This window comes from Trichechus manatus, unplaced genomic scaffold (genome assembly GCF_000243295.1).
Source record: "Trichechus manatus latirostris isolate Lorelei unplaced genomic scaffold, TriManLat1.0 scaffold00030, whole genome shotgun sequence".
Classification (NCBI taxonomy): Eukaryota; Metazoa; Chordata; class Mammalia; order Sirenia; family Trichechidae; genus Trichechus; species Trichechus manatus.
This window is the reverse complement of record NW_004443966.1, coordinates 2947229-2969423: the sequence shown is the minus strand read 5'-3', so window position 1 is coordinate 2969423 and position 22195 is coordinate 2947229. Positions and strand designations below refer to the sequence as shown.

At 46.4% G+C, this 22195-nt stretch overlaps 1 protein-coding gene across 8 annotated transcripts in view; it reads right to left on the bottom strand.

Annotated features, from left to right (window-relative positions):
• Positions 1-7621: 7621 nt before the first annotated feature.
• Positions 7622-22195, bottom strand: part of TCF12 (transcription factor 12) — a 357906-nt gene continuing 343332 nt past the window's right edge. For 5 of the 8 annotated variants that reach the window (XM_004374600.2, XM_023729664.1, XM_023729665.1 and 2 more), the window contains 3 exons: positions 20794-21026; positions 13697-13850; positions 7622-9976 (listed from right to left, as the gene is read on the bottom strand). In XM_004374600.2, coding sequence (XP_004374657.1) covers positions 13708-13850; positions 20794-21026 — 376 coding nt within the window. In that variant the 3' untranslated portion in view covers positions 7622-9976; positions 13697-13707. The remainder of the gene's footprint in view (positions 9977-13696; positions 13851-20793; positions 21027-22195) is intronic. The other 3 variants (XM_004374599.2, XM_023729663.1, XM_023729662.1) reach the window with 2 other exon arrangements.

Genomic DNA, 22195 nt, shown 5'->3' with positions numbered 1-22195 from the left:
TCAATGTTGCTCCTGAAAAGGAGACTTTTGGGAAGGTTCTGTCTTAATCCGAGAGATAGGTTTCAGGACGCGTGCTACATGAGTGGGGAGAAAGTTCTACTGGGGGCTTCAAAGCACTCCTCACAACCCACACTGCAGGGACTCCCCTCCCCGCAGAGCCTTGGGGTCTCTGCTCCAGCCCTGTCCCCTCCCACGGCCTTTGATGTCGGATAAGCCCAGTTCATCTCTTTGGTTTCCTACAAAGCGGCCTCCCGATGGCTTTGTTTAGACAGCCTCTTTTCCAGATATTAAACAGTCAGTCTTCCCAGGCCCCCCGAGCACTTCACATCATCCAGGTTGTTGCAAAATCCACCTTCCCCCGAAATGGTTGGCAGAGTCTTCTCTTCCCATTACCAGCCTCCCAGGCTGATCTGGGCACGCTCCCCCTGCCCTCATTCTTTCCCCAGACCAGGCCGCTCTTTGTACCAGCCCTTCCTCTGGGGAGGGGAGGGTCGGAGCACCAAGGCTGGTCTGGTGTCCCCTCATTCCCCCCTCCTGGGAACCCCTGGAGAAACCTCGAGGGAAACAGACGCTGGGCCACTCAAGGACTCAGGTGGCCTGACACCTGCGAGGCAGGCTCACGAGGGAAGCTGTGTCCTTTGTGGTGACAGGCCCAGCGCCCAGACGAGGTCATCTCCTAGTGATGAACAGGCACCCCCATTTCCAGACTACAAACTGCCCTGAGTGAGAGCCTCTCTCCTGCTTCCACCTGCTTGACACCTGGGGGTGGGGAGGGAGCAGGCTCTCCTGCCCTTCAAAACATCACTGCAGCCCTGGAGCCCCTGGGCCTGCCCGTGCCCTTCCTCCTCCTCCTCCTCCTTCTGCTCAGCTGTCAATGCTCTTCTTCTGGTGCTCCAGCCCCCCACCCCGGCCCTCCTGCCCCCAAGGCCGCCCCCCACCCCGGCCCTCCCGCCCCCAAGGCCGCCCCCCATCCCTGTCCTTCCGCCCCCACGGCTGCCCCGCCTGGGCTGTGCTCCTGCACGGTCACCCTGTCCCGCTGTCTGTCACCGGTGTGGGCTGGTGCCAGAGGGGCTTTAAGCTTGGGGCTTCCCAGGGGGAAGGTCACAGAAGCGATGTTTAAGCAGAATCTTCCCTTTCTCTCTTACTTTCCTCTCGCTCCTTTCTCGCTTTCCTTCCTTTACAGCCCTCCCCTCCCCTTCCTTCTGCCTTTCTCTCTCTCCTTCCTCCCTCTCTCTTCTCCCCCCACCCCTTTCTTTCCTTTTTTGTTCTGTCATGGAAATTTTCGATCATTTATGAAAGTGAAGAGTATATGAGCCCTATTGTACCTATCACTCGCCTTCAGCAATTATCAGCCCCTGACCAGTCTCCTTGCATCTCACCCCCCACCCACTTCCCGCCCCTGGATTATAGTGGAGCTCATCCCAGACCTCGTAACTTTCCCGCTGTAAACACGTCTGTATGTATCTCTGAACGATAAGGACCTTTAGAAAAACACAACCACAATATCACATCTACAAATATAAACATTTCTTAACAGCATCAGTGTCCAGCCTGTGTTCACACTGCCCCAGGCATCTCGTGACTGTGCTTTTATAGCTGGTCTGTGTGGAGTCCCTGGGTGATGCAAGCAGCTCGGCTGCTAACCCAAACGTTGGAGGTTCGAATCCACCCAGAAATGCCTTGGAAGAAAGGCCTGATGATCTACTTCCAAAAACATCAGCCACTGAAAACCTGGGGGGAGCACAGGTCTACTCTGCTACGCGTGGTGTTGCCATCAGTCGGAGTGGATCTGATGCAAACGGTTTTTGTTTTTTTGAAGCCGAATCCAAACAAGGGTCAGGCATTGAACAGGGGAACTCAAAGGGGTGATGGGCGACACATTTGGTGTGGGTGTGGGGTGGCTGGTGGGGCTGGGGCTGGGCATTCTCTCCACTCTCCGAGACTCCTGAAGCCCGCAGAGGCCACCATTTTGTACTAACCCCTACTGAAGTCTTCATCAGCAAGGCGCAGGCCAGGAAGCCGTCACTCTGTATTTCCTGCTCGGTGATGTCATCTCAGCCTTCTTGGCAGTCCCGCCCCTGCCGTCAGTCCGGGTCAAGGGTCCTGTGTGGGAGACCGTGGTCTTGCCCTGGTCACACTGTTGGTGTTCCCCTCTCACTTGTCTGTCTTCCCCATGCAGCTGCGAGCTCAGTGAGGTCAGCATCCGTGAGTGCCTGACACACAGTCGGGTCTACTAAGTGTGCTGATGAATACAGAGAAGGTGAGCCCTGGTGGCACAGTGGTTAACCACTCAGCTGCCAACCGAAAGGTCAGCAGTTTAAATCCACCACCCTCTCCGTGGGACAAAGATGTGGCAGTCTGCTCCCATAAAGATTTACAGCCTCGGAAACCCTACGGGGGCAGCTCTACCCTGTCCTATAGGGTCACTATGAATCAGAATTGACTCCACAGCAACAGGGAACAGGTGCCATTCATGATTTTTGATTTGCTGCTCCGCTGGCTTTCTCTAGACACGTTAGGCAGTGCCTACTACGTGCCATGCCCCTCTGATTCTCAGCTAGTACAACTGTAATTTACCTCTGTTTTAAGGAGGAGGAATCTGACGTGCTGAGTGCTTAAGCTGGTTGGCTAAATCCCACAGCTGCTGAGTCGCAGGTCCTTCCTACCTCCTGTTGCCCTCCCCACCACGAGTGAAGAGCCCCTCGGGCCAGCTGTCCCGGCTGGAAAGTTCTAGAAACGCCAGTAATGCAGGAAGCAGTTCCTTTCGCTGTTTCTAAAGGCTCGGAGTGGCTCCTCCTGCCCCTTGACCTTCTCCCCCAGCCCAGTGGTGCTGAATTCTCCTCTGCTGGCATCCTCAGAAGCAGCTCTGGTGGCGCAGTGGTTAAAGCACTCAGATGCTAACCGGCAGGTCGGCGGTTCCAACCCACTAGCCACTCCATAGGAGAAGGATGTGTCGGTCTGTTTCCATAAAGATTCACAGTCCTGGGAACCCTATGGGGAAGTTGTACTCTGTCCTCCAGGGTCGTTATGAGCCGGAACCGACTCCAGGACAACTGAAAACCACGCGCTCGGGTCAGAGCTGTCATTATTATCTAATTACAACGCTGCTTTGAATCACGTGGTTTTGTCTGCACGCGCTACAAACCTGCGCTGTTGTTTCCTTGTCGCTGGCGTTCTTACAGTTGATTTGGTCAAGTTTTCTGGTGTTTTGGCTACAATATTGTGGTAATTAGCATGACCCTGCGCCACCGCTGAGCCTGGAGCGGGCACTGAGAGCCTGGTGCTCAGTTACGCCCGCCATGTGCAGCGGCGGCAGGGAGCAGACCGATCGAACGCACGTCTTCACATGAGATGCTTGTGGCTCGGCACCCCGTCCTCAGCACTGGGTGCCCCCATGAGGCCGCGGCCCGGGTCTGGGCTGGGCGGGAGGCACTCAGGTGCTGCTTACCTGGTTCTGTCCTGATTTCCTGCTCCCCCGCCCCCGCCCTGGACAGAAGGTCGGTGGTTCTTGGGGAAGAATAGATCCTTTGTGTTTTTCTTCCTTTCTTCCAGCGCCTAATTAGGAGCTATGCTTGGGAATCCAGCTAATTAATCTTTGCCAGCCCGGGGCGAGATCAAGCTCGGGTGCGCTATCAGTGTTGATCAGTAACTCACTGCTGAAAGAGCCTGAAAAACAGCCCAGCTCCTTTCAGCACGCGCCTTAATGAGGCGAGTGGGTGTGGGGTGAGTGGGTGTGGTCGCCCAGCCTGGAGGAGAGTGCATCAGGGAGCGGCAGGGAGAACAGGTGGCCCCCACAAGGCCACCTAGGCCTCCTACTCACAGGGACCCCATGTGTTCAGAGCAGAACTGTGCTCCAGTAGGGTTTTCAATGGCTGTGACCTTTCAGAATTAGATCGCCAGGCCTTTCTTCCAAGGCACCTCTGGATGGATTCAAACCATCAACCTTTTGGTTAGTAGCCCAGTGCTTAAATGTTTGTGCCACCCAGGGCCTCCTAAGGCCCTAGGAGGCAGGGTTGAAGCTTCATTACTGCGCTGCTTTGGAACATCACCCCATTTTTCTGAGCTGCGAGGGTGGTCACTGGGAGTACTGAGAGCAAAATGATCATGGCAAATGGCCAGGTTGTATTTCAGGACGAGACAGGCCTTCCTGCATGCTTGCTGGAGGTCCAGCCTTGGGCCTGCTCCTGACCCTTGCCCAACAAGACCAACTGCCCAGGAAAAGGGCCTCCGGCTTGCAGAAAGGGGCCTGCTCGAGGCCAGGGAAATGGAAGAAAGCAAAACAGCCTCACAGGGCTAGAAGAGACAGCAGAAGGAGAGACCTCACCCTGGGGAGCAGGAAAAAGTGGTCACTTGGAGCCTTCTAGAAAGTTCGTGCTGTCCCTGGGGACCCTATGGGTCTACGCAGGCTCGATCTTCAGATATAGAATGGTCTTTTCCTCCAGAGAGGAAGGAGCAGCTGTTTCTCTTCCCAAGGAGACTCCCAGGACCCAGCGGGGAGAAGATGGGGAGAGTGAGACAGAGCTCAGTGGGCCGGGAGGAACCCGGGATGCTGAAGACCTTTGGAAGAGTCCCAGACCACATCGTATCAAACATATTAAAGTGAGCTCCAATCCCATATTAAATAGTAACTTCATTTTGCTGTAAAAATTTGAGAAGATTTTTTAAACTGTTTTTGCAATTAATTTCAGTTTTGCCATTTTTTATCTTTTGGCACCGTTAGATTGTTTTCGGTTAGCAAACAGTTTCACAGGCTTTGAAAGGTTTGGGGGCCTTGGGCGTTGTGTTTTGCCTCAAGACAAAAGGGTTCAGGGAGGGCCTGAGAGGTTTTCACGTGGGACCCTGCCTAGTGGGGCGCTGACCCTGCAGAGTGAGAAAGGAGACTATGCAGCAGGCGGCAGCTGGAGCCCTGGGAAGGGATTAGCGGCCTGGGATAAAGCCAACAGAAAAACTCCTTCAGGTGTCTTCTGGCAACAACTAAAGAGGGAAAGAAAGACAGGAGAGGCATTCCTTCTCCCATGCACAGGCCCCTGTAGAGGGCAGAGGTGAGAACCCCTGGGGCTGAGGGTCTCAGGGAAGCACCCCAAAACGATGAGGACAGCGTGGCCTTCCGAAGCCAGGTGTCCACAAGGACTTCGTGGACCATCCTCTGAGCCAGCAGGCAGAGACTCTCACTAGGTCTGGGGAAGGACACCAGAATACTAAACACGGCCATATTACATAAACCCACCCCAGAGCCCAAGAAGAAGGAAGCGGAAAGGGATTCATCTTCCCAAACGACAAGCATCACTTGCCTGTGGAATGCTGTGGGAGAAGGAGCTACGAGTCTTGGAACACTAGTCAGCCTGGTGAGGTCAGCTAGGTCCCGGCGACGGCACAAGACCCTTTCGCTTCGCGATGAGGGGCTGCGGAAGCCACAGAGGCGTGCCTCTGAGGGCTCCCTTCAAGGGGCAGCTGTTGGGCGAGCTGTGAGCTGTCAGCCTCCGGCCTCAGCACCTTTGCTGCACTGCTCAGACTGGGGCCTCATTCTCTCCAGCAGCTTCCAGCCACGGCTCGACCACTGCCAGGACGTCAAACCGAAAAGCCAAATCTGTTGCCGAGTCGATTCTGACTCATAGCGACCCTGGAGGACAGAGTAGAACTGCCGCGTAGGGTGTCTACGGAGCACCTGGTGGATTTGAACTGCCGACCTACATTTTGGTTAGCACCGAGCTCTTAACCACTATGCCACCAGCGTCTCCACAGGGACATTGTCAGTCCTTTTTATTTCCTCCCGACACACGACTCCCCTATGGATGATCTTTGGGTAGGTGCCCCTCACCCAGGACTCTCTCAAGCTGCAGGGTAGTCGGAGGCCTTTCTTACTTCTCCTTCCTGCCCCTTCTCTCAGGTGAAGGCTTTCCCTGCTACACCTTACTCCTCTCCGTTATTTTCCACACGTACTAGTTCCAATCAATCCCTTGTACTTGTAACTCCATTTCGGCATCTCCTTCCTTGAAGACCCAGACGCAGCTGCCAACCCACAGAGACCAGGCAAAGCCTGCTGGGTTTTTTGAAATGTAAAGGTTAAAAAAAAATCTAGCCTTGGGAAGGAACTGAAAATAAATGCAATGTTCCATTGGACTCTGGCTCCAAAGAACATAGACTCCTGCACAGAACTGCATGTCAAAGCCAGGTGGGTTGACACCTAGGGGGCTGACTGTACCACCATGTACCTCACAGGATGGTGGAAGAGGAATCATCCTGGTAGCTAGTTATAAGGGAAGCCACTATTTATTTTAAAAATATTTATCATTTATTGAGTACTTATTATGTGACAGACACTATGGTAAGAGCTTGTCATACATTGTTTCATTCCATACTTACACAATTCTGCCTAACAGGTATCTCCATTTTTCAGGTAAGGAAATGAGAGTAATTAGATATTGAGCTTGGATTTGAATCATAGACAGATGCCAAAGCTAACACTCTTTAACCTTTAACCAACACACACAGAGTGAGTGATGTATATTTGAAGTGAGCTTCCATGGAAGAAAAATATGAACTACAGGAGAGAAAAATGGAAGAAAAAAGTGAAGCAGAGAACAGAAAAAGGAAGTCACTGTATAGAATGGGCCTAAAATCTGTAAAGAGAAAGAAAAGGCAGGGGTGTTTTGTAGGAAACATTTTAAGTGTCTTCACCTGTTACCAGTTATGTGCTCTTGAACACATACAACTTCTCTGGGCTTCAGTTTTTATAAATCTGCAAAGGAGGCAGTGACTAGATGGTCTCTAACTTTCATTTCAGCTCTGACATTACATATATGTCTATGTATGTATATGTATGTGTATATATACACACACACACATATTACATAATTTTATTAAATGGACTTTTTTAAAAATTATTTTGTATAAAGAGAAATCAAACTAAAAAGTTGAACTGTTCCCACCAAGTCTGCTGGGCTGCCAACGTGAACAGTGGATTTTGGAACCCACCAAGAGAAGCAATTTGCCAGGACTGCAAGGTGTGGTGTGTCTGTGGGTACCTCCTTCACAGGCCTACAGAAAGTCACTCACTGTTTGTCCAGGGAAGCGCTGGGGCTTTTGCCTGGAGGGAAGCCCTCACGGATCTCACTGTGCGCATTTTTGGTTGGGGAGAGGGAGGGTGGGTGGAGACTGGGATTACAGTTGAACTTTTTATCTGAAACAGTAAATAATACCATTCCCTAATGACACAGGCTTTTTGAGAGAAACGGGACATGAAACATACAAAACCGCTTTGAAGAACATCAAGTCGAAAAACCCCGTTTGAGTCTTTTCCCATCTTCTTCTACTAATGAATAGATCACCTTCACTAATCGCCGTTTTGGTCGACCTTCAGCAAAAGGCTAAAAGGCCACCATCAGCAGAGAGGGCGAGAGGAGACACACACAACCCAGAGAAGCTCCAGACTAGATTATCAACTGAGCTCTGACAAGTTTCACTCTGTCCCGAAGGGTTTCTCAGATAATGCCGCATGTAATGCAGGTATGAAACGCAGTGCGGGCTTTTCTGGGAGAAATGAGATGGAGAACAGAAAACAAAATGAGCTACTCCTTGAAAATGAGAAATGTAAAAAAAAAAAAAACTCAATAGTTTACCATGTTAAAAAAAAGATGGCACATTTATTGCTACATAAATGTTATATACATATTGAGTTTTCTGTTACAGTGACAGAAAAAATTTTGAACTTCTTGCTGCTGGTTGAAAAGGTTTATCAATAATACCTTGAATTTGACACAGGATACAAATCTGCAATAAACCAACAATGGAAACTGGAGAACAAGATGAGAAGCAATTCATCTCGGACAATTAGCTCTTACAATACTCCATAGGTACTACACGGTATGCTAGAATCCTACTATGGTCTTAAAATGCTATTGTAAATTTCTGATATTAATGAACAGGTTATGGTAAATAACCCTACATTTTTACTACCTAATATAATAAAATAAAGTAAGAAACTTTTTACTGAAAACTTTTCGATTTCAAAAATCTAGAAAGAGTAATATTTAGAATTCAAGAAATTTTCTTACAAGATTATTGTATAAAAGACTAGCTACAGTGAAAAATAAGCCAAATGTTTTTTTTTTTTTCTTTCTATTTTATGAAGGAAAGCTTCTGGGCATACTGCAAAGTCTAATAGAGCGAAAAAGACAACAAGCTCCGAAGAAAAAAAGGCCAGGCAGTGGCGTCTGTGCGCTCACACATCATAAGAGACAACTTGTTTAGCTGACTAACACTGAAATGAAGAACAAGGCCGCAGACAGTCTGATGTAACTGGGGAACAGATGCAAACTAAAGTAACCAAAAAGTCCACGAAGTTCACAAACGACTGATTAGTTAGGAATCATCCTGATTGGAGGATCTGAAGTTCCGTCTTAATTGCTTTTGTTCTTTCAAATTAACTGACATCTTTAAGTTACATAGTGATTTGGGTCCTTTCTTCTGTGTGCTGATTGCCATTGTTGAGATTGGCTATAACCAATTATTAAGCCAAGACAACCTTGTTTAGCATGTTTCTCTCTCCCAGGGTTGTTGTGGTGGAAGACGGATTTTATGGAAGTTCAAAGTGATTATGATGTCTTAAAAACAACTCCTAAGGATTAGACAGAGGGGCGCCTTAACGCGCAGTAGTAAGATGACCTGACAGTACTGGTCCAGTGCTAATCTGGCTCACCTTCTTGGGACAGGGCAGATGGTTTGCAGCTGATTGGATCACCCACTGAATTCCTCCCTACCGACCAGCCATCCAAATGAAAGAGAAACCAAGCCTAGGCTAAGGGAACACAGGGGACCTCTGCCCTTGGGTTCCATTAGGTAATTAGCCGTGGAGTGGCGTGTTCATTTATCACACTACCTGCCTTGGTGACTTCTGGGTTTTCTTATTTCACCATAATCACAGCCTGAAAATCTTCTTTGTGTTTTAAATGCATTTTGTGCTTACTTACAGCTAACACTTTACAAGTACTATGTGTAGTACTCACTGCTTGGAAAACAAAGCCATTTCTAAAAAGTAGACTCTTCTCTTGTAATTTACACTGTTTGCTATTACAAGCTTTACTATGAAACCTAGAAGCTTGAAAAGTCTTGGTTATTATTAGAAATAAAGCAACGTTTATTTTGGGGAAATCGGGGTGGGGGGGCGAAACTTCCCCTCGTAAGATCTTAGCTAGGCTATGGTCACAGATGGTGTCTGCTCACCGTCGGGTGAGTGTGCAAAGAACACAGGGCTGCGTGGAGGTTCTGGACTGTGACCATAAACTCTTAAGATTCAGAAACCAAATAACACCCACAATGAGAAAAACAAAAACAAGTGAAAAAATGAGCGAGAGAAATGCTATACCAAGTAATATTTTCCTATTTCATGGAAAACACTATTCATATGGCAAAAGGATCGGAGAGGGCGACAAAAGACTTTTCCCTTCCTTTTTAAGACACTAACAGGTTTGCCGGGAATGCTAAGGGCAAGTGGCTGTCACTGATTTCTTCTCTGCACGGGACAGCTTTCACGAGTGCTGGCATCAGCTGAGCGTAGGTCAGCTTTCCACATCAACTTTTTCCCTTTATATGTAGACCTTACAGTTCCACAACAATAAATAACATTTGTAGTTACAATGCATTTGTCAATTCAGTTTAGGCACAAGGCAACCTCCACGGTGAGTGGAGAGATCGAGACGGTCTCTGATTGTGCAGAAGCGACACAGTGCTTGCAACAAAATGATATGTTCCAAACATCTCAAGGGCCGACACGCTATCTGACGAGCTTCCTAGCTTCACTTCTGACGGAAGTGTTGACCAGTTGCTTTGATCACAGGATCACATAGGAGTTTCTTGCTTCAAGTGTTTTGTGTTTTCTTCTCCCTCCTGTCAGGTTTGTGTCTTCAGAAAATCTGAGTTGTCCAAAGTCCTTGTGAGGAGAGGTCACCTTCTATCTAGCCTACTGATAACTCTGGAACTGTGGCAGGAAGAGCAGAGGAAAAGAAAGGTGTCAGTTAGTACACAATTGTGAGAAACAGCCCCTCCCCCCACAAAAAAATGAAGTTGGCATTTTTATTTATACCCAGGTTTGCACCAAATTAGCAGTCTGCTAAATGACTTATAAACGAGCTTCTTCCTTTTGAGGTGTAACTGAAATGATTTGCGTGTGGTGAGATTTTTAAAGGAGATCACGCATTTACTAAATCACAAGCTATAGGGTTATAGGACAGCTGTGGCAATTAAGGAAACCTTGATTTTGGCAGCAGTGGAGTTGGCAATCCCGGGCTCGAAGGCTCTACTCTTCCTCTCTCTGTGGTGAGACGGATCAAAGCTGACACTGGCTGCTGCATCTCACCCGCCATTTGCATTGACAGTTCACTCTGTTCCTCCTCTGAACGGAACATTTCTAAGTCGGAGGCTGTTCTGCGCACATCTTCATACTGGTCCCAATACTGTCTACACCAGGTCCTCAATACACGTTTAATGACTTTATCAAGAAAGCCTCTACTCTATTGTGGTTAAGAGCTCAGCTGCTGACAAAAAGGTTGGCAGTTCAAATCCACCAGCCGCTCCTTGGAAACCCTATGTGGCAGTTCTATTCTGTCCCGTAGGGTTGCTATGAGTTGGAATCGATTCAACGGCAATGGGTTTATACATATCTATGCCCCCGATCTACATAGCAGTAACTCTGAAATTTTCCATTTTAACCATTTTGGATGGAAATATTTTTAGGAAGAATCGCACCCCTCACTTCGTCATTCGACAGTGTTCTTGTTGGGTGCCACGGAGTCAATTCTACACAGGAGAACTGCCCCATAGGGTTTTCTAGGCTGTAATCTTTATGGAAGCAGGTCACCAGGTCTTTCTCCCACAGAGCTGCTGGGTGGGTTAGAACTGCCAGCCTTTCAGTTAGCAGCCGAGTGCTTATCCGTGGCGTCACCAGGGCTCCTTCATTAACCAGTAGGGCATTATGTGGTAACAGAGCAACACCCCTAGGGATGGACAACTGAGACACGTGGGCGTCCCTAGCCTTCTATGACATGGTGCCAAGTCCTGCTGCTTTCACAGTTAAGTCCTTCTGGGGTCACTTCTCAGCCATTTTGGTTCTAGCAGCAGTTTTTCGGCTGCCCCGTCTCTTGCTGGTCTTAATCTGCTGTCTATTTCTAGAAAGAACTGACAGTATCCAGTTAAACCGAATCACCACCTCCCTGAAATCAGCAACCTTTAAAATACATTCCAAGATAATAAACACTACCCATTGTTGTCGAGTCAATTCCGACTGACAGCGACCCTACAGGACAGAGTAGAACTGCCCCATAGGGTTTCCAAGGCTGTAATCTTTACGGAGGCAGACTGCCACATCTTTCTCCTGTGGAGTGGCTGGTGGGTTCGAAGAGCCAATGTTGTGGTTAGCAGCCAAGTGCTTAACCACCGCACCAGCAAGGCTCCTTTAATAAACCAGTAGCCTATAAAATATATGGAACGAAGTGCATTTACTACATTTCTCATAATCTTGATGTCTTTTCACCTTTTGTTTCAGAATCCTGTTCCCCTGCTGATATGTGAGAATTCTCAAGGTTTAAGTGGAGAGATTTCCACATTATGGAGAGAGATTCAGGGTAAAGATAGGAAAGCAGTAAGAGCTACAGAAAAGAACAAGGAAATAAGTAGAACGGAGAGAAGAAAGATATGAGGCTGGGAGAGAGGGCTGAAGAAGAGCGAGCTAGAGAGAGGTTGGGAAGAGAAATGGGTACAACCAAAAAGACAAGAAACACAGGACATAGGCCTCAGAGTAGTGTCATGGTGGAAACAAAGCCCCCTTTTTCACAGCTTGTGGTCATCTGATACCTAAGCATAAGAAGCTGCTTCTCATCACTCTTCTTTGAAATGATCGGCCGATTTAGAAAGTCTCTTTTGCATTGAGAAACAGTGACATGCTTTTATTTTTAGACTTCAAAGTTTATTTATGAAGCAGACATATTTATTTTTCCATAGTACTTCGCTTTTCCATAGAGTATGAAACAACGGCCTAGGTTTTAGAAGATCTGTCAGTTAACCAGCTCTTGCCTAAAGTCACGTTGATGTGAATAATCTGTTAGATTGTTGGGTATTTTGGTGGAGGAGGTGGTTTTGGGAGTTTTCTCTGGAATCTTAACACTATTCATTTTAACTGACATTTAAATTAAATTAAATATTGACATTTCCTCCTTTTTTCCCCAAATGAAATCTTCACCTGTGGCCTAGTCTGACCCTAAAAAGGACATATGTAGTGGTGGTGGAAACCAAATTCTTCAGGAAAAGGTGAGTTATTTACTAATGTTTGTAGTTTACTACCTCATCAAATTCCAGACTTTCAGCTCAAAACAAGATAGCCATGTTGCTGTAAGTTACCCTCAAGTGGATTCCAATTCTGACTCATGGCAACCCCACGTGGCGAGTAGAACTGCTTCTTAGGGTTTTCAAGGCTGTGAACTTTGCGAAGTAGATTGCTAGGCCTGTCTTCCAAGGTGCCTCTAGGTGGGTTCGAACTGCCAACCTTTTGGCTGGTGGTCCTGAGACACCCACAAAGCTGACCAAATACAACCGCACTTGATGTTTTTTTCTGCTCCACACGTCCCATCCATTTACTGCACTTACTGCTTTTAATCTGCTGATGGAATTGAGGAAGGACTGCTCACTACGGAAGGCAGATTATAAAACCACGTGACCAGTTCTATTCCTAATCCATTCTACTGCCCAAAATGACTGCAGTTTATGTGGATTTCTGCCACCTCAATATCAGCTTTGCAAGTTAGGTGACAGACAATGCGAATGTATACCAAAAAAAAAAAAAGATGATTCAAGTCAACCACTGCGTAGGCAACAACCTCGATTTACTTTGGTCACTTTAAAAAAATAAAAAAATCATGAGGTGAATTGTATTTAGTCCACAAAGAGGGAGATAAAAAGAACAGTCTTTCAGCAACTAAAACTCCACCATAGAGAGGGGCATTCTGGCTCTATCACATATAACCCATTGCCATCAAGTTGATTCCAACTCATAGCGACCCTATAGGATACAGCAGAACTGCCCTGCAGGGTTTCTAAGGAGCTGGTGGATTCAAACTGCCAACCGTTTGGTTAGCAGCCAAATGCTTAACCACTGCACTACCAGGGCTCCCATCACATGTAACAGATTCTACAGGGTGTAACTGATGTGTGTACAACGAGGAGGAACCTACATATGAGAAACTTGCATTACTGAGGCACTGGCAGCAAGCAGTAACTCGCATGCGTGCAGGCTTCACGATCAAGAGCTCGATGGTAAACAGAAGGGGGGTGGCACAGCCCAGCACTGAGGAGAGGAACGAGGAGAAGGAGCGGTAGCAAGAGTAGTTTTTGATGGTGAGTCATTTCAGTATTTTCTTCTTGGATCAGAATGATAATTCACATGAGAGAGTACACATAATGATCCAGAACAGAAGAACCAAAAGCATTTTATACATCACAGGACACTACCACACCTTGAAGAAGAATTTGGTATAAAATGACATTAGCTCTCCAAGTTTGATTATAAAACAAAGACAAGCTACTGGATTCCAAATTACATGTGACCTTTACAATGACGAGGGCCACCAGAGAACTCTGTTCTAAGGTTCTAACCCAGGTGATGGTGAAGCAGGTGATTTCCTTGCACTTCTCCCAAGCCCATGCTTACCTGGCTGATGTTTACATATGACCCATAGGGTTGGTAGTTTCAGTAAGCCCAGGATGGCTTCCTGGCAGTGTAGTTGGCGGCTCTGCCGATACGGCAGAAACTTTTTCTTCTTCCCTTCTCTTAAGGCAGGCTGCTTTGGGGTTAAGGTTCCTCTCTGAAACGGGAAAATAATTTCTATCATTATGGTCATAAATTATGAATCAAAGACTGTGTGGTCTTAAACAAATCAAACTGACGTTATTTTTTTCTCTATGGGGGATTATCACCCAACCAGTAAACCCGCGGCCGTCGAGTTGATTCTGACTCATAGCGACCTTACAGGACAGAGTAGAATGGCCCCATAGGGTTTCCAAGGAGTGGCTCGTGGATTCAAACTGTGGACCTTTTGGTTAGCAGCTGAGCTGTTAACCACTGCGCCACCAGGGCATATCAATCCCTGTCAAACTCTGTGTAATTTAACTCCCATATTAAAGAAGTATCACATTACAATGACGTGCTCACACAAAATCTCAGCATTAAATGAGCCTTTGGATTGGTCCTTCTTCGTGACCATTTTGTGTTTTCTTCATTTTCTGCTTATGATTTAGTCTTTATGGTTTGATTTGATCTACAACAACATTTTGGCAAGTCTACCAAGTCCCCTCCATATCCTGCTAAGCTATGGTATGCTGAACTGGTGTGAATGCTGACATCCTCTGGGTACCCAGAGAGAGACATCTGTGTGCTTAATCTAGAATCTTACCAGCAAAGACAATGATAACATAGAGAGATTCTCAGCCATTACTTAGGGGAGAGAGGTAACTGGTGCATATTCTGCTTTTCTACTTCGATATACACGTGGAAGGAGATGAATGCAGCTGAATGCATCACAATATAACTCTCCTTTGTTCTTTAGGTGTTTTTCCTTTTAAGCAAAGTAAAAATGTGTATATTTCAATACACACTTATAGTTCACTTCTGAGATTTAAAAAAGTAGACAGAGAATTTTATTATGGTAAACTTAGCTGACTCACTATTGACTATTACTGATACATACACGATAAAATTTCATTTTGGTGTTATTTTCTAAGACTCTGCATGCAGGAAAAGACAGGAAGCCTACATAAAGACGAGGATTAATGGAGGAAGAAAGGTACACTTTTAATTTATTAGGATAACTAGTAGGAGAAGACAGCAAGCTCATCGTTCTGTAAAAATATTAAGAGCTGCTTTCTTAACAAAGACTTGTGTCCCTCTGACTAACAGGAGGAACCGTGTCATCTGCCTTCACTGAGGCAACAGTCTCATATAACTACCCGAGAGACTGAGAAGAGGGAATGAGTTCACATGTAAAACATGGAGATTTGAAAGTTTTCCAACTGAAACCATTTTGCAATTCTCCTCGAATCAAACACTGGTCTTGGCCAACTATGAAACTCCATGTCACACCAGGAACTAGGAGGCATGACTTCAATAGCTGGAAAGGACCAGAAGAACACTACAGACCAAGGAGGCTCTACGAAACTGCTGCCGTTCCATGCCTCCTGGCGCGTGTGAGCAGCCCACGGCACACGCATTAGGTAGCCAGAAAGGTCTGACGCAGAGGTAAGCAGACAGACATTACCTGCAGGGCCTGAGAAATGCTTGGTTTCCCAGTCTTACACACGAGTGGAATTCTATCTATTGGCTTCTGTTATGCAGCTGAGGACGTGGCTCTCTTAGAGGGCCAGCTCCTCAACAAGCTTACAGCGCAGTCTTTGGCTAAATCAACAGTCACTGTTTATCATCACGACTAGGTAAATGTCTGTTGTTATGACTACGTGGAGATACTTGCTGAGTGAAGAATTTTATGATGATTGATTCTTTGCTCATACAATAAACTGTTTATCCTGGAGTTAACAGTCGCCTTTTTTTTTTTATTTGTTAATATTGCTAATTCCCCTCCCCTCCCCCCACCTATGGGGCAGTTCTACTCTGTCCTACAGGGTCGCTATGAGTCGGAACCAAGTCAATGGCAATAGGTTTGGTTTTTTTTTTTTTGGTTTACCCCCACCTCCAAATGCTCCAGTAAAAACAAAAAAAAACCCAACCAAACCCACTGTCATCTAGTTGATTCTGACTCATAGCGACCCTATAAAACAGAGTAGAACTGCCCCATAGGGTTTCCAAGGCTGTAATCTTTACAGAAGCAGACTGCCACATCTTGCTCCTGCGGAGCAGCTGGTGAGTTTGAACTGCTGACCTTTCAGTTAGCGGCTGAGCACTTTAACCACTGCACTACCAGTGCTCCGAATGCTCAAACAGAATCAGCAAATCCCTATCAATATTTTTTTTCAGAAGGTCAAATACATCATAAATCTGTTACCCACTGAGTCGATTCCAACTCATAGTGACCCTACAGGACAGAGTAGAACTGCCCCATAGGGTTTCCAAGGAGCGGCTGATGGATTCGAACTGCTGACCTTTTGGTTAGCAGTCCATCTCTTAACCACTGTGCCACCAGGGCTCCAAAGATATCATCTATTAATTAGATTTCCTCATTTCTCTTTCTGGAAGCCTTCCTCCTGCAGCTGGGTGTCCATTTTCAACATGGACTGGTTGCTCCGGAGGACTAGTACGCAGCTCTTGTCACAGGCTTTCTTTCTGCTGCTCTTCTGTGTGAGATTCTTTGCTTCCTGGACCCCATGCCCTTGCCTTTCTTGATTACGTCCTTATTTGTTTAAAGCATATCTTCCCGGTGCTTTCTGAGAGAGTGTATGGGAGGTAAAATTTTAAAGTTTTTGCAAATCTGAAATATCTTTATTCTTTATTCTACCTTCGCCTTTGATGAATGTTTCGGATAGGTACAGACTTCTAGATTACAAATGATTTTTCGTCAGAATTTTTAAGGCACTGCTCCACCATCTCCTGGCATCCAGCATCACTATCCAGAACTGATGGTATTTTGATTCTTCCTCATTTGGATATGAGCTATTTAAACCGTTTCTCTGGAAGCTCCAAGATATTCTCTTTAACCCTGTTAGCTCTGAAATTTCATGTATGTCAGCTTGGGGTCATTTTTTAATCATCATACTTAGCCCAAGATTAGAGCCTACCAATCCTGAGACATGTATTCTTCAGTTCTCGGGAGATTTCTGTATTGTTTTTGTGGTATCTCCTTGCCTCCCTTTTGTTCTCATTCTAGAAACCGTACTGGTCAGATGTTGGACTTCCTGGATTGAGCTTCTCTAATTTTATCACTAGCCCTTCTCTCCTTTTTCCCTCTCTATCTTCTTGTTCTGCTTTCTAGATTTTCTCAGCTTCATCAGCTGACTTCTGGGTTAACTTTTTTCCACTATCGTATTTAATCATTACCTAAACGTTTCTTTTTCATGGCCTTCTTCCCTTTAATACATGCATTTTCTCTTAGTACAAGGTATTAGCCCTAGCTAAAAAAAAAAAAAGTTTCCTTCTACTTCTTGTGTATTTCTCTTTTTCTCTGAGTGTCTTTTTTTGTCTGTTTTGATCTCCATCTCTCTCTTTCATGTTGGAGCCTTTTCTTAAATCTTTGGTTGTTTCCTATTTAAAAGTTAAGACACCAACTGGTGGGTCTTATTCTACAGTCATCCAAATGTGAGACGTTGTTATTCAGACATTCCTAATCTGGAGGTTTCTTCCCCCTGGAGGATCCGGCTTCACTAGAGAAGAAGCCTCCATTTCCTTGTGGATGGGGCTAATAGACACTGCTGCCAGCATTAGGAGAGCAAGGTGGGAGAGGGCTGATGGGTCCACGCCTCACCCATTCCCTGCTCTTTTAGGGGCTCCAGATTTGCAGCCTTTCTGATTTCAGTTTCTCCAGAAAACAACTGTCCAGTCTTCTGTGGTGGAAGGGAAGATGGAGAGGAGGCTTAGGGCATCACTTTTTCTGTAACAGACCTTCAGTGAGTCTTCTTGTTTTCAGCCCTGTGCCTGACCTTTGCCTTCTGCGATATCCAGGACCTGTACGCACAACGCCTTTCAGGGCTCTGTGGAGTGAAATGTTTTGCTTCGTGCTGGTATTCCTCTCTGCAGCATTTAGTTTCTTCTGTCTAAATAAGTCAGTTCCTACTACTCCACCTATTTTCCATCTCACACACATTTTTCGCTCTCTTCTGCTATTGGCTTCTCTCCCATCTGTCCTTGTGGGTTAATACCATTTTAACTCATTTCAGTGGGGACCTCAAAAGGAGTGGGGTATAATAAGTACACCTGCTAAATCTACCACGCTTAACCATCTCATACCAGCCAAATCTGGGATTTGGAAATTTGGGAAAAGGAAAAGCCTCGGGTGCTTCTGTGACCAGCCAGATTTGGAATCCACTGTCCTAGTTCATCCACTTTCAAACTCACTGGAGACCAGGAAATTAAAAATCTGACAGTTGTCTGGTCCCTAATTATCAGCAGAATAGAACTGACTGAGCTGACCTGTGGAAAGGGTGGGGAGTATTTGACCACTAACTGAGTCGTGGGTTCAGGTGAGAGTGCAAGCTTGAAGCTTGAAATCTGCTGTGGAATAGAAATGGAAGGAAATCGTAAAGCTGTAGTCATGGTAATGGGGAGACTTAAATTGGCAATGGCAGGGACCAGATGGAATTGGTGTGTGGGGTGAAGTGTTCTGGCAAAATCTGACGCTTGGGAGGGAAGCCACTCTTCCTGCCCTTCGCCAAGATGCACTGTAAGACCTGACTCTAGTCTGCCCTCCTGGCATAACCACTGGTCCAGGATGACACGTCGTGGACAGCCAGGTGTATCTGAAAGCACCATCCCGAACCAGGAGAAGAGCCCAGAAGTCCAGAGGACGCCTGGAATAGGCCATGTAAACAACATGTATGGCTCTACTGCAAGCTGAGCCAGGGGGCTGCCAGGCAGGGTCCCTGTGGGGATGATGAAGTCCCAAAAGTGAACAGGTTGAATATCGTCAAACTAACTCCAAAAAAGGCTGGAGATAAAGTCCAGGGAAGGGCAGTGGATATACCAAACTTTGAGGGCACTGCCTCAGATAAGGCACAAGTATTGTGGGCTGCATGACAGGTTCCAGACCCTGTTAGACAGACAAGCATCAGATCTGAGGCTTTTACATAAAGCTTAGGATAAAAGGTCTCGGCTTTGAAGCCCAGAGGCTGTGAATGGTGGGAAGAGAGGCTTTTCTGAACATAAAAGTAGTCCCCGGTGAAATTACAACTCAGCATGTTTGAGCGTTGCTCAAACGCTAATCAGCCAACAGTTCCTAAGACAGAACTTTCCAGAATCGTATGAAAAAGTCAGTACCCATAATGGTGACCAGAAAGTCAGCAGGGAGCTGGGTGAACTTGATGTTGGACCCCTTCTCAGACTCAGCTTTTCTAAGTGCCTGCACGGGACACCACAAAGCCAATGTTATAAAGGAATGCGTAAGGGGCACCCAGGCTTGGTGGAGTTCATAACTTCTGTAAACAGAGGTACTTCTCATTTCAATGGCCTGGATCTGAGCGTGGACACCTCTAACAACTGAACACCATGGCTCCAACGCGCTGTAGGAGGGAAAGGTGCCACACGGGAGGAACTCCTGGCTACCCTCATCCAGACAGCATGACTTCCGCAGGCCAGATGGAGGTGATGGCCGAACAATAAATGCATGTGTGAGGTCAGGGTGGGAAACATCCTGGGCTGCAGAGGAGAGTGAACACGCCTGTGCCACTGAACACAGACGCCTTGCTGCCTCCAGAGTAACAAAGGGTGTCGGATGTCGTTCAGGACAGGACGTCGGGTAAAGTGACAGAAGATACTGACACACTCCAGCCGCAGGTGAGTGGGCAACAACCAGCCTGTCTTCATGAATACCTCAAGGGAGCCCATAACTCCTTAAAGGCCAGGTTGCATGAACCGTTTATCCTGTATTTCAAGGACCTTCAGACAAGGAGAGTGAAGATCCGTTTGTAGTGGTAGGTTGGTCATATACAACAATAATCTATTCATCATTCTTATTCATAAAAAGACTGGAGAGACGTGAACAGGTGAATCAACTACTATTATACATTTTTCTGCAACTTTGTTCAAGTTTTCTAATTCTGGTTTCCGATGAAGAGTATTCAAGGCTGAAGGTCCACAGCTGTAGTTTTCAAGAAACCCCCACTCTTATCTTTTTTTCTTTTTTGAATCTTCTTAAAATAAAATCTTACATAAATATCCAATAAATAAGAAAGATAAAGGAGACTTGCTGTCAATGAGGAGAGGCTAGGGGCAGGGTCCGGAAGCCAGGACCCCATCTACGCATTCCTTTGCAAGACAGGCTGAGGACAAAGCACTCATCATCCTGGATAAGAAGATACATAGACATTGACAAAAACATAAGTCCAATGGTAGGATCTCTCAGGGGCAGGAAGCTTGCATTATTTAAGAACCCAGGGACTAGCACGTAGCTGACTGAACAGAGCAGGTGTGCAACAAATGCTTGTGGAACAAATGAAGTTGCAAAGCTTTTCCCAGGTTCTAGCAAACGTTTTCAAAAGTGGAATGGTAGCGGAATTGTCTGAGTTGGGTGCGTGTGCCTGTGGAAACCACATTTCTGCCTTTAGGGACACACAGGTGTGCCAGTATGTATTGACCCAAGGCGTTCATGATGTGGGCACGAAGGACATTCACATCTGGCAAAGCCAGGATGGGTCATGACTTGGCATCCTGTTAACCAGAGGGCCTGGTAGATGCCCAAGGATAAAACAGGCAAGAAAGTGAGTATAGAGAAGTGGGAGGAAGGACAGAAAAGACAGAAAGGAGCAGGGAAGACAGCAGGTCTAGGCCGGCAAATCCAAGGTGTGGGAGACCAGAGTCAACGAGCAAAGGAGCACAAGGCGCTGGTGCCGAGCAGCAGGCAGAGGCTGTGTGTTCTCTGCCTGGTTTCACAGAAGTACCCTCCGCTGGTTGGAGGGACGCTGTGGGTCGACAGATACTGACCCGTACAGTGAGACAGAGGTGAAGGCTACAGGCAAAACTTCACCCTGATGGTGCAGGACAGATGAACTGCAAGAACCTGGAAACAACCTGTCCAAGCAGGACAGAGACTGGAACCAAAGCCCTGCCTGCCCGGAGCGGCACAGTTCCGTGTCTCTGCTGAACCTACGTACCTCTGACTTGCTGTTCTAGACTGAGGATGACTGCCACAGCCTGATGAAGAATAAGGAGCTTCGTTTGGGGCTTTTCACTCTTCAAGTGAAGCTGACACATCCGGCCAAGCTCTTTGAATGCCTCGTTAATATCCCGCACACGCAAGCGTTCTCTGGCATTGTTAGCCATGCGCCTTTCCTTCTCTCTCTCTATTTTCTGTTCTGGGTTCAAATCCTCATCTTCATTAGTACTGCTGGAAAAACAAAGTAGCGACAATGTCTATCAGATTCCCTATAAAACGAGATCTGCGTATCGTGCATTATGAACTATGAAAATGAAAATTACCTACAAATTTTACCGAACAGTAGTAGTAGCTATACTTAACATGATTGTGTATTTCTTTCCTTTATTCAATGTGTCTATATATATATACACAAATACACACACAGTTGAAATCATATCACAATCATTTTGAATGAGTTTTTCATTGCACATTACAGCACAAAGACTTCTCGCTACTGAAACTCTTCGTAAACATAAATGACTACGTAATACTCTAGCGTCTTGCTAATTCAAAATGGGATCCAGAGATGAGCAGCATCCGCATCACCGGGAGCTTGTTAAAAACGTGGAATCTGAGGTTCTACCCCAAACCTACTGAATCAGAACCTGCATTTTAACAAGATCCCCAGCTGATCCCTCCGCACATGGCAGTTCGAGAAGCACCGCTGTAGTACATGAATGTGTCACAATTTCCTTAACGTGTGCTCTTAAACACACTGTGGCTGTGACCTGGTGAGAAAGGCATTAAGAGACAGATGGACAGAAGTTGCTCGGAGAATGACTACCATCCTCTGTGGCGGCGATCATAAAACGGGGAAGATCTGGAACAACTGTTTTGAAGGACAAACTGGCGCAATGAATCCAAAGCCTTAAAAATGTCCATTACCTCTTGAACAGCAATTCCAACTTTAGAAGTTCACCCTAAGGCTACAATTAGAGATGTACACAGAAATGGATGAGAAGGAAGATGCCACAGGATTATTTACAGCAAGAGGAGACAGCCTGAAGAAATGATGGCCCATCCAGACAATGACTACTCTGCACAGCCTCTAAAAAGCCAAGATACGGACGACGTTAAGTGAGAGAAGCCAGACGCCAAAGACTGCGTCCTGTATGACTCCATTTAGGAGTTTTTAGGGAAGACAAAACTCTGGTAACAGAAAGATCACTGGTTGCCAGAGGGTAGGGGAGGAGACTGACTACAGTACAACAGGAGGAAACTTTCTGGGGTGGGGAAAATATTCGATATTATGGGTGTGGTGGTGGCTACATGATCACAGACAAGTCTCCAAGGACAAGAATTCACACTGAAAATTGATGAGTTTTATTATACGTCAATTAAACATCAATGACGCTGGC